General features: G+C 44.8%; 1 protein-coding gene across 1 annotated transcript in view; it reads left to right on the top strand.

The window, feature by feature from the left end:
* Nucleotides 1-551: 551 nt before the first annotated feature.
* The window catches only part of LOC137346105 (butyrophilin subfamily 1 member A1-like), a 123,549-nt gene continuing 111,717 nt past the window's right edge, over nucleotides 552-12,383 (top strand). Inside the window, exons 1-2 of the mRNA XM_068009402.1 lie at nucleotides 552-633; nucleotides 4,934-5,281. Of these exons, the coding sequence (XP_067865503.1) occupies nucleotides 576-633; nucleotides 4,934-5,281 (406 nt within the window). The 5' untranslated portion in view covers nucleotides 552-575. The remainder of the gene's footprint in view (nucleotides 634-4,933; nucleotides 5,282-12,383) is intronic.

The raw sequence follows: 12,383 nt of genomic DNA, 5'->3' as shown, positions 1-12,383 counted from the left end.
TCCAGATCTGGCTGTGAATATCTAAACCAGTTGTCCACCATTTCTGTTCAAGTCCCTGTTCCTTGGGCTTAAGGTTGTGGAGGTGAAGACCCCACCAGGGAAAATAGCCAGGGTGAGAGAGAGTTATGGTATTAGTGGGTACTTGTCCACTATAATACTCCTGGATCTCCTTCCTGATCAGTGTTTCTCTGCAGTATTTGTGAAAATATCGTACTGAGGAATGTTCCAACTTTTCTAAAGGAAAAGGGAAATTTGCAATTTGTGTACCTTTTTAATTATAACATTTAGAAAAAAAACTTATTGAAGAATATGGACAAAGCACAAGTAAAATATGTCAGTCTTGAAGTTATTCTGCAGATTTTGGCATACAAACGCTTAATGTATATGTTTGAAATTCCACTTCTTTAACTCGAAGTATTAACTGACTCACTTGACATCTCAGCTAAAATAGCAGAAGGTGAAATTGAAAGAATGTGTTAACACATTTTATTTCAGTGTTATAGTTATGCCTGTTTAAGAAACATAACTGGGAATTCTCTTGTTAGGTGAAAAACTTCAATCAGTTTCTTCCAGTGATGAAAGGACGATGTTTCAGTATTGTGTTCCTACTTGGTCTTCGTACTGTAATGCTGGGTAAGCAATTGAATCATCAGTGCAGATCATCCTGACACCTTGTTTTGAAACAAGAGTATCTTCACTTGTTTCACTAATTTAGAGTATGAGTTTTCATAACTGGAAGTAAAGGGGTTGAAGAAAATGGCTTGTAGTAGAGAAAAGAAGCTGGGTATTACCTTAACATCGAGGATCATCCTGGAATAGTGAGTAGTTTTGGCAAACGGGAGCAGGACCTGCTGGTGTTTTGTGTGGTTCAATCCAGATCTGGCCGTGAATACCTAAACCAGTTGTCTACCATTTCTGTTCAAGTCTATGTTCCTTGGGCTTAACCCACCTCATCCCTCATCTTGTGCATCTCAGTCTGTTCTCTCTCCTGAAATTATCTTCAAGCCATTATACGGTCTACTTCAATTACATTCTCTAACATCTCATTGCACAACTTGATGTGGAGCAAATTACGAGGGAAGACCATAACAAGGGGTGTACACACAAAACCGGAACTTGTCCTTTCTCTTCATAGATGCTGATGGGTCTCAGAATCACAGAATTCTGACAGTGCAAAAGGAGGCCATTCGGTCCATTGTGTCTGCCCTGGCTCTCCGAAAGAGCAATTCTCTCAGTTCCGTTCCCCTGCCTTCTCCCATAACCCTGCACATTCTTCCTTTTCATATAAATGTCTAATTCCTTTTTGAATGCTTCACTTGAACCTGCCTCCACCACACTCTCAGGCAGAGCATTCCACTCACTTAACCACTCACTGTTATTATGACTGACTGCTTCAGTCAAAGCCCCCAATCAAAATATACAATTCTGATTGTGATGGGAGAAACACACTGTTAATTCAATCCCGTCCCTCCACAGATCGCCTGACAGATCATTTTAAACTTTCCAAGTTAAAGAAACACCCAGCCCAATTGTACCATCTATCAACCCCTGAATAGGGCTAACCAAACCAAATGTCTTTAAATCAAGGCTACATATCCCTGGCATTTTTTTGCTTGCAAGCACAAAATAAATTAGTCTTCTCATTTCAAGCTTCTTCACAAAAATGCACCAGTGTTGTTTTGATGAATAGTAAGATAATTTTTGATGCCTTTATCTTTACAAAATTGTCTCACTGCCCTGCCCTGCACGCACCCCCCGCCTCATGTAAGGCAAAAATTGTAATGTGGCCCCCGCCACCCCCCCCACGCGAAAAGATTGGATAACCCTGGTGAAGACAGAGACAAAGTACTCATTAAGAACCCTGCCCACATCTTCTGCATCCATGTATAAGTTACCTTGTACGTCTCTGATAGGCCCTTCCCTTTCCTTAGTTATCCTCTTGCTCTTAATGTACTGATAAACATCTTCAGGTTTTCCTTGATTGTACCTGCCAATGATTTTTCCTGTCCTCTCTTTGACTTCCTAATTTCCTTTTCTACTTCACCCCTGCACTTTCTATACTCCTCTAGGCTCTCTAAAGTATTATGTTTTTTGTGACTGTCATAAGCTTTCTTTTTCTGCTTTATCTTACCCTGTATGCTTCTAGATAACCAGGGGGCTCGGGATTTGGCAGTACCACCCAGGGGGATAACAAGAAAGGAGTGTAGTATTATTGGTTAAAGAATCAATTCCAGCTGTGAGGAGGGATGATATGCTAAATGAATCATCAAATGAGGCCATATGGGTGGAGCTCAGAAATAAAAAAGGGGCAGCCCTTTTTAACACTTGACTATGAGTGTACTATAGAGTCATAGAGAGATACAGCACTGAAACAGGCCCTTCGGTCCACTGAGTCTGTGCTGACCATCAACCACCCATTTATATTAATCCTACATTCCCTACCATTCTCCTACCTACACTAAGGGGAATTTACAATGGGGAATTTACAATGGCTAATTTACCTATCAACCTGCAAGTCTTTGGCTGTGGGAGGAAACCGGAGCACCTGGTGGAAACCCATGTGGTCACAGGGAGAACTTGCAACCCCACACAGACAGTACCCAGAACTGAACCTGGGTCACTGGAACTGTGAGGCTGTGCTGATAACCACTGTGCCACTGTGCCGCCCCGATAGACCCCTAAATAGTGAGAGGGAGATAGAAGAACAAATTTGTAGGCAAATTTCTATGTGCAAAAACTATAGGGTGATAATAGTTGGGGATTTCAACTGGAATACAAACAGTTTAGGAGTTAGGAAAAAATGAGCAAGCAGGACCTTAAAGGTAGTCATCTCTGGATTACTCCCAAGGCCACATGCTAGTGACTATAGAAATAGGAAAATACACCAGATGAATGTGTGACTGGAGAGATGGTGCAGGAGGGAGGACTTCAGATTTCTGGGGCATTGGGACCAGTTCTGGGGAAGGTGGGACCTGTACAAGACAGATGGTCTGCACCTAAACAGGACTGGGACAGCAGGAAAGTTTTCTAGTGTTGTTGGGGATGGCTTAAACTAGATTGGCAGGGGGATGGGAACCTGAGGGCAGTTTCAGATAGGACAAATTCAGGGCAGGGAATGGGAGGCAGAAAATTTACAAGTGATTCTGAAAGACAGAGGAAGCAAAGGTTAAAAGATATACAGCACAGGAATTTGGTAGTGTTAAAAGGTATTTATTTAATTGCAAGGAGTATAGCAAATAAAACTGATGAGCTGAGGGCACAGATAGACACATAGCAACATGATATCATTACTATAATGGAAATTTGGCTTAAAGAGGGGCAGAAATGGCAGTTCGACATCCCTGGATAACTCCCTAAACTCAGCCCGCAGGATCTCATCCCTCTACCTATATCATCGGTGCCAATGTGAACCAAAACCTCAGGCTGTGCACCCACGCCCTCCAGAATGCTCTGTAGCTGCCCAGTGATATCCATGACCCTTGCACCAGGGAGGCAAGATACCATCCTGGAATCATGTCTGCGACTACAGAAACATCTGTCTGTTCTCCTCATTATAAATCCCCTACCACTATTGCTCTCCTGTCTTTTCTCCTCCCTCCCTGCACAGCTGGTACTCAGACTGCATGCCGGTTAGAAAGTGAGATGCCCTCCGGGGACTCCTGCACTACCTGCCTTGTCCTTCTTGTCAGTCAGTCAGCCACCCGATCCCTCTCTGTCTGCGCTCTCTTAAGCTGCAGGGTGACTATCTCCTGAAATCCACATGAATGCCTCGATTTAAAAATTCTCAACCTTGTTTTCAAATCTCTCTGACCTCTCCCCTCCCTATCTCTGATCTCTTCCACCCCCATAACCCTCCAAGATATCTGTGCTTATCTAATTCTGTCCTGTTGAGTATCACTGATTTTATTTGCCCTACTATTGGTAGTCGGGCCCTAAGCTCTGGTATTCCCTTCCTAAACCTCTCCGCCTCTCTACCTCACTTTCCTCCTTTTAGATCCTTCTTCAAACCTGCCTCTTTGACCAGGTTTTGGGCTCTTTGCTCTCATATCCCCTTATGTGGCTTGGTGTCAAATTCAGATTGATAACATTCTGTGTAGCTCCTTGGGACATTTTACAATGTTAAAGATGTTTTATAAATACAAGCTGTTCTTTGTTTAAAAACATCATGAAGAAAATTGAAGTGTACACAAAGAAGTTCTTTGGTCAGAATGAAGAGCTGAACTAAGGAACACTATTAATGTAGAAATCAGTCAGCTGAGTGCCTCATCCAAAAAATCTGCTCGAGTACCAGTAATGGATCTGAATATACTGCTTCCGGAATTGTTTCACAGCCAATGTCACCACCTGGAATTTCTTCCATGTTATGTAGAAGTGTAAGCACTAACTGAGTTACCCAGGAATTACTGGAGTGGGGTTGTTGTATTGAATGCTGAGAAAATCATGGCTTGCTCCTTTCCCCAGTGCAAATCATTCATCAGTTTCATGCTCTTTGAAACTGCCAGGATCCTATTCATGATTCATTTCTCTTTATTCGACATAAACTGACTACTAAAATAAAGAAAGAATTAAACAATAGCTCACCTTCTCAGCTTCCCCAAATTACCTAAAAGAGGGGGTTTAACTAACTTCCACCACTCTACCCTGAGTCTGAGATTACTGGTTAGAATGTCCTTTTATCACCCGATCTATTCATATAAACTGTGTTCAGTGAGCGAGTAAATGTGTAACTTATACAAGTAGGAATAGTTATAGTTTTAATGTTTTGTCCCTTTTATGACAAATGCAAATTTATTTTCCTTGTTAATGACTTTCAAAGAATTAATAGCACGAAATATGGAATTTTATTGGTGTCCTTTAAAATATCCCACTTGAATATTAAATTTATTTCAACAGTAAGATTGCTGATGTTCTTTAAAATGTTATATTTTACCAGAGAGATTCCGTGTGTTTGTACCAGACTATCCCATCATAGTCACTGTAGGTGACGATGTTGTATTAGACTGTCAACTGGTACCAGCTGTATCTCTGGATAAACTGGAGGTTCGATGGTTTACATCAGACTCGGCTTTTCCAGTTCATTTATACACCGGTGGACAGGATCGATCGGATGTGCAGGACAAAGCATATGAAGGGCGGACGGAACTTTTTAAAGATGAGTTACCCCGTGGAAATGCCTCTCTCAAACTGAAGAAGATAAAAGCATCAGATGAAGGGAGCTACACTTGTTTCATTGATTCCGGAACATACCGTGACGAAGCAGTGATGAATCTGAAAGTTGGAGGTTAGTCCCTCTCATTGCAAACTACTAATGGTTGATGAATATGAAACACAATATTCAAGTTTCAGTATCTTTTAAATCGTGAATGACAATTAGCAAACTGGAAAATGAAAACCACTGAGAATTTGCTGGAATATTTAAAACTTTAGCAAATAATTCAAACTGTTATCTTTAGCACAGACTGGAAATCTAACATTCTTCAATGAAAATAAGGGCATGTGCCCTAGTGCAGAGACAATGTGGAGAAGTGGGAGATGTCATTGGACATCACTTAGACAGCATTCTCAAACTTAATCCAGTCAGTGGTACTCAGACCACAGGCAGTGCAGACTTCAAACTCTGCTCAACTGTACAGACAGAGATACAAAGTATAGTGGCAATGTAGGCAAAGTCTTTCAGAGCTCAGAGAGCACACAGCACGAACACTCCCACTCGGCAAGCGCACAGCGCCAACTGCAACAACAACTTACATTTATATAGCAGCTTTAATGTAATGAAACATCCCATGGCACTTTGCAGGAGCATTATAAAATAAAGTATGACACCAGCCATGAAAGGAGATATTAGGCCAGGTGACCAAAAGCTTGGTCAAAGAGGTAGTTTTTAAGGAGTGTCTTAAAGGAAGAAAGCGAGGTGGAGAGGCGGAGAGGTGTAGGGAGGGAATTCCAGAGCTTGAGGCCTCGGTAACTGAAGGTGCAGCCACCAATGGTGGAGCAATTAAAATCAGGGATGCACAAGAAGCCAGAATTAGAAGAGCACAGATATCTCAGAGGGTTGTGGGGCTGGAGGAGATTACAGAATTAGGGAGGGCCGAGGCCATGGAGGGATTTGTAAACAAGGATGAGAATTTTAAAATCAAGATGTTGCTTGACTGGAAACCAATGTAGGTGTGCGAGCACAGGGGTGATAGGGGAATGCGACATGGTGTGTGTTAATGTAGGTGAGTGAGCACAGGGGTGATAGGGGAATAGGACATGGTGTGTGTTAATCTTGGTCAGTGAGTACAGGGGTGATAGGGGAATGGGACTTGGTGTGTGTTAATGTAGGTCAGTGAGCACAGGGGTGATAGGGGAACGGGACTTGGTGTGTTTTAATGTAGGTCAGTGAGCACAGTGGGTGATAGGGGAATGGGACTTGGTGTGTGTTAATGTAGGTCAGTGAGCACAGTGGGTGATAGGGGAACGGGACTTGGTGTGTGTTAATGCAGGTGAGCGAGCACTGGGGTGATAGGGGAATGGGACTCGGTGTGTGTTAATGTAGATCAGTGAGTACAGGGGGTGATAGGGGAATGGGACTCGGTGTGTGTTAATGTAGGTGAGTGAGCACAGGGGTGATAGGGGAATGGGACTCGGTGTGTGTTAATGTAGATCAGTGAGTACAGGGGGTGATAGGGGAATGGGACTTGGTGTGTGTTAATGTAGGTGAGCGAGCACAGGGGTGATAGGGGAATGGGACTTGGTGTGTGTTAATGTAGATCAGTGAGTACAGGGGGTGATAGGGGAATGGGACTCGGTGTGTGTTAATGTAGATCAGTGAGTACAGGGGGTGATAGGGGAATGGGACTTGGTGTGTGTTAATGTAGGTGAGCGAGCACAGGGGTGATAGGGGAATGGGACTTGGTGTGTGTTAATGTAGATCAGTGAGTACAGGGGGTGATAGGGGAATGGGACTTGGTGTGTTTTAATGTAGGTCAGTGAGCACAGTGGGTGATAGGGGAATGGGACTTGGTGTGTGTTAATGTAGGTCAGTGAGCACAGTGGGTGATAGGGGAACGGGACTTGGTGTGTGTTAATGCAGGTGAGCGAGCACTGGGGTGATAGGGGAATGGGACTCGGTGTGTGTTAATGTAGATCAGTGAGTACAGGGGGTGATAGGGGAATGGGACTCGGTGTGTGTTAATGTAGGTGAGTGAGCACAGGGGTGATAGGGGAATGGGACTCGGTGTGTGTTAATGTAGATCAGTGAGTACAGGGGGTGATAGGGGAATGGGACTTGGTGTGTGTTAATGTAGGTGAGCGAGCACAGGGGTGATAGGGGAATGGGACTTGGTGTGTGTTAATGTAGATCAGTGAGTACAGGGGGTGATAGGGGAATGGGACTCGGTGTGTGTTAATGTAGATCAGTGAGTACAGGGGGTGATAGGGGAATGGGACTTGGTGTGTGTTAATGTAGGTGAGCGAGCACAGGGGTGATAGGGGAATGGGACTTGGTGTGTGTTAATGTAGATCAGTGAGTACAGGGGGTGATAGGGGAATGGGACTTGGTGTGTGTTAATGTAGGTCAGTGAGTAGGGAATTTTTTTTACTGAATTTGAAAATAAGACATTGATAAAAATTGATTAAAACCCTAATTAACTAAATAAGTAGAATAACTAAATCAGAGGGAGGAGATTACTGTATTTTGTTAGCTTTTTATATTTCTCGTAGGAATCTAGCACCAAGGACCATATAGTTAATGATAACAATTTAGGATGGATTTAATAAGTATTTATTTTAAATTAATTTATTAATTAGTGCGAGAAATTACAGTTAAAGGGGTGATGTGCTTCACCTGTGAGATGTGGGAAGTCCGTGACGCTTCCAGCGGACGACATCTGCAGGAAGTGCACCCAGTTGCAGCTCCTCACAGACCACATGGATCGGTTGGAGCGGCAACTGGATGCACTTAGGAGCATGCAGGTGGCAGAAAGCGTCATAGACAGGAGTTTTAGAGAAGTGATTACACCCAAAGTGCAGGCAGATAGATGGGTGATCGCTAGAAGGGGCAGGCAGTCAGTGCAGGAATCCCCTGTGGCTATACCCCTCTCTAACAAGTATACCATTTTAGATACTGTTGGGGGGGAGTGGCCTATCAGGGGAAAACAGCAGCAGCCAGAGCAGTGGCACCACGGCTGGCACTGTTGTTCAGCAGGGAGGGACAAAGTGCAGAGGAGCAATAGTTATAGGGGACTCTATAGTCAGGGGCACAGATAGGCGCTTCTGTGGACGTGAAAGAGACTCCAGGATGGTCTGTTGTCTCCCTGGTGCCAGGGTCAAGGATGTCTCAACGGACAGGGGGCATTCTGAAGGGGGAGGGCGAACAGCCAGAGGTTGTGGTACACATTGGTACCAACGACATAGGCAGAAAGAGTGACGAGGTCCTGCAGGGGGAGTTTAGGGAGCGAGGTAGAAATTTAAAAGACAGGACATCTAGGATTGTAATCTCGGGATTACTCCCTGTGCCACGTGCCAGTGAGGCTAGAAATAGGAAGATAGTGCAGCTAAACACGTGGCTGAACAGCTGGTATAGAAGGGAGGGTTTCAGATATCTGGCCCATTGGGATCTCTTCAGGGACAGATGGGACCTGTACAAGAAGGACGGGTTGCATCTAAACTGGAGGGGCATTAATATCCTGGCTGCGAGGTTTGCTTGCGTCACTCGGGAGGGTTTAAACTAGTGTGGCAGGGGGATGGGTACCAGAGCAGTAGGACAGCAAGTGAAATAAATGAGGGGGAGCTCGTAAATAAGGCCAGTTAGACTAAGAGGAAGAGCAGGCAGGGAGATGTTGTGGAGCACAGTGGGACTGATGGTCTGAAGTGCATTTGTTTCAATGCGAGAAGTATAACAGGTAAGGCAGATGAACCTAGAGCCTGGATTAGTACTTGGAACAATGATGTTGTTGCTATTACAGAGACTTGGCAGCTAAATGTTCCAGGATTTAGAAGTTTCAGGCGGGATAGAGGGGGATGTAAAAGGGGTGGGGGCGTTGCATTGCTTGTTAAGGAGAATATCACTGCTGTACTGCGGGAAGACACCTCGGAGGGGTCATGCAGCGAGGCAATATGGGTGGAGCTCAGGAATAGAAAGGGTGCAGTCACGATGTTGGGGATTTTCTACAGGCCTCCCAACAGCCAGCGGGTGGTAGAGGAGCAGATATGTAGACAGATTTTGGAAAGATGTAAAGGTAACAGGGTTGTAGTGGTGGGTGATTTTAACTTCCCCTATATTGACTGGGACTCACTTAGTGCTAGGGGCTTGGATGGGGCAGAACTTGGAAGGAGCATCCAGGAGGGCTTCTTGAAACAGTATGTAGATAGTCCAACTAGGGATGGGGCCGTACTGGACCTGGTATTGGCGAATGAGCCCGGCCAGGTGGTTGAAGTTTCAGTGGGGGAGCATTTTGGGAACAGTGACCATAATTCCATAAGTTTTAAGGTACTTGTGGATAAGGATAAGACTAGTCCTCGGGTGAAGGTGCTAAATTGGGGGAAGGCTAATTATAACAGTATTAGACAGGAACTAAAGAATTTAGATTGGGGGCGGCTGTTTGAGGGTAAATCAACATCTGACATGTGGGAGTCTTTCAAACGTCAATTAATTAGAATCCAGGACCAGGAAGAAAGATAAGTTTGGCAGGTTTCGGGAACCTTGGATAACGTGGGATATTGTGAGCCTCGTCAAAAAGAAAAAGGAAGCATTCATAAGGGCTGGAAGGCTAGGAACAGCCGAATCCCTTGAGGAATATAAAGACAGTAGGAAGGAACTTAAGCAAGGAGTCAGGAGGGCTAAAAGGGGTCATGAAAAGTCATTGGCAAATAGGATTAAGGAAAATCCCAAGGCTTTTTATACAAAGAACAAAAGAACAAAGATAATTACAGCACAGGAACAGGCCCTTCGGCCCTCCAAGCCTGCGCCGATCCAGATCCTCTCTCTAAACATGTCGCCTATTTTCTAAGGTTCTGTATCTCTTTTCTTCCTGCCCATTCATGTATCTGTCTAGATACATCTTAAAAGACGCCATCGTGCCCGCATCTACCACCTCCGCTGGCAAAGCGTTCCAGGCACCCACCACCCTCTGCGTAAAGAACTTTCCACGCATATCCCCCCTAAACTTTTCCCCTTTCACTTTGAACTCGTGTCCTCTAGTAATTGAATCCCCCACTCTGGGAAAAAGCCTCTTGCTATCCACCCTGTCTATACCTCTCATGATTTTGTACACCTCAATCAGGTCCCCCCTCAACCTCCTTCTTTCTAATGAAAATAATCCTAATCTACTCAACCTCTCTTCATAGCTAGCGCCCTCCATACCAGGCAACATCCTGGTGAACCTCCTCTGCACCCTCTCCAAAGCATCCACATCCTTTTGGTAATGTGGCGACCAGAACTGCACGCAGTATTCCAAATGTGGCCGAAGCAAAGTCCTGTACAACTGTAACATGACCTGCCAACTCTTGTACTCAAGACCCCGTCCAATGAAGGAAAGCATGCCTTATGCCTTCTTGACAACTCTATTTACCTGCGTTGCCACCTTCAGGGAACAGTGGACCTGAACACCCAAATCTCTCTGGACATCAATTTTCCCCAGGACTTTTCCATTTACTGTATAGTTCACTCTTGAATTGGATCTTCCAAAATGCATCACCTCGCATTTGCCCTGATTGAACTCCATCTGCCATTTCTCTGCCCAACTCTCCAATCTATCTATATTCTGCTGTATTCTCTGACAGTCCCCTTCACTATCTGCTACTCCACCAATCTTAGTGTCGTCTGCAAACTTGCTAATCAGTCCACCTATACTTTCCTCCAAATCATTAATGTATATCACAAACAACAGTGGTCCCAGCACGGATCCCTGTGGAACACCACTGGTCACACGTCTCCATTTTGAGAAACTCCCTTCTACTGCTACTCTCTGTCTCCTGTTGCCCAGCCAGTTCTTTATCCATCTAGCTAGTACACCTTGGACCCCAAGCGCCTTCACTTTCTCCATCAGCCTGCCATGGGGAACCTTATCAAACGCCTTACTGAAGTCCATGTATATGACATCGACAGCCCTTCCCTCATCAATCAACTTTGTCACTTCCTCAAAGAATTCTGTTAAGTTGGTAAGACATGACCTTCCCTGCACAAAACCATGTTGCCTATCACTGATAAGCCCATTTTCTTCCAAATGGGAATAGATCCTATCCCTCAGTATCTTCTCCAGCAGCTTCCCTACCACTGACGTCAGGCTCACCGGTCTATAATTACCTGGATTATCCCTGCTACCCTTCTTAAACAAGGGGACAACATTAGCAATTCTCCAGTCCTCCGGGACCTCACCCGTGTTTAAGGATGCTGCAAAGATATCTGAGGGTAACCAGGGAAAGGGTTGGCCCACTCAAGGACAGAGATGGGAATCTATGTGTGGAGCCAGAAGAAATTGGCGAGGTACTAAATGAGTACTTTGCATCAGTATTCACCAAAGAGAAGGACTTGGTGGATGATGAGCTTCGGGAAGGGAGTGTAGATAGTCTCCGTCATCTCGTTATCAAAAAGGAGGTGTTGGGTGTCTTGCAAAGCATTAAGGTAGATAAGTCCCCATGGCCTGATGGGATCTACCCTAGAATACTGAGGGAGGCAAGGGAGGAAATTGGTGGGGCCTTGACAGAAATCTTTGCATCCTCATTGGCTACAGGTGAGGTCCCAGAGGACTGGAGAATAGCCAATGTTGTTCCTTTGTTTAAGAAGGGTGGTAAGGATAATCCAGGAAATTATAGGCCAGTGAGCCTTACGTCAGTGGCAGGGAAACTATTAGAGAGGATTCTTCGGGACAGGATTTACTCCCATTTGGAAACAAACAAACTTATTAGCAAGCGGCAGCATGGTTTTGTGAAGGGGAGGTCGTGTCTCACTAATTTGATTGAGTTTTTTGAGGAAGTGACGAAGATGATTGATGAAGGAAGGGCAGTGGATGTTATCTATATGGACTTCAGTAAAGCCTTTGATGATATCCCTCATGGCAGACTGATCCAAAAGGTGAAGTCACACGGGATCAGAGGTGAGCTGGCAAGATGGATACAGAACTGGCTCGGTCACAGAGGGTAGCAGTGGAAGAGTGCTTTTCTGACTGGAGGGATGTGACTAGTGGTGTTCCACAGGGATCAGTGCTGGAACCTTTGCTGTTTGCAGTATATATAAATGATTTGGAGGAAAATGTAGCTGGTCTGATTAGTAAGTTTGCGGACGACACAAAGGTTGGTGGAGTTGCGGATAGTAATGGGGATTGTCAGAGGATACAGCTTTTATTAGTAGGGGGATCGGGTTTCGGAGCCACGAGGTCATGCTGCAGCTGTACAAAACTCTG

The sequence above is a fragment of the Heterodontus francisci genome, chromosome 29, assembly GCF_036365525.1.
Source record: "Heterodontus francisci isolate sHetFra1 chromosome 29, sHetFra1.hap1, whole genome shotgun sequence".
Taxonomy (NCBI): Eukaryota; Metazoa; Chordata; class Chondrichthyes; order Heterodontiformes; family Heterodontidae; genus Heterodontus; species Heterodontus francisci.
This window is presented reverse-complemented; position numbering and strand designations above follow the sequence as displayed.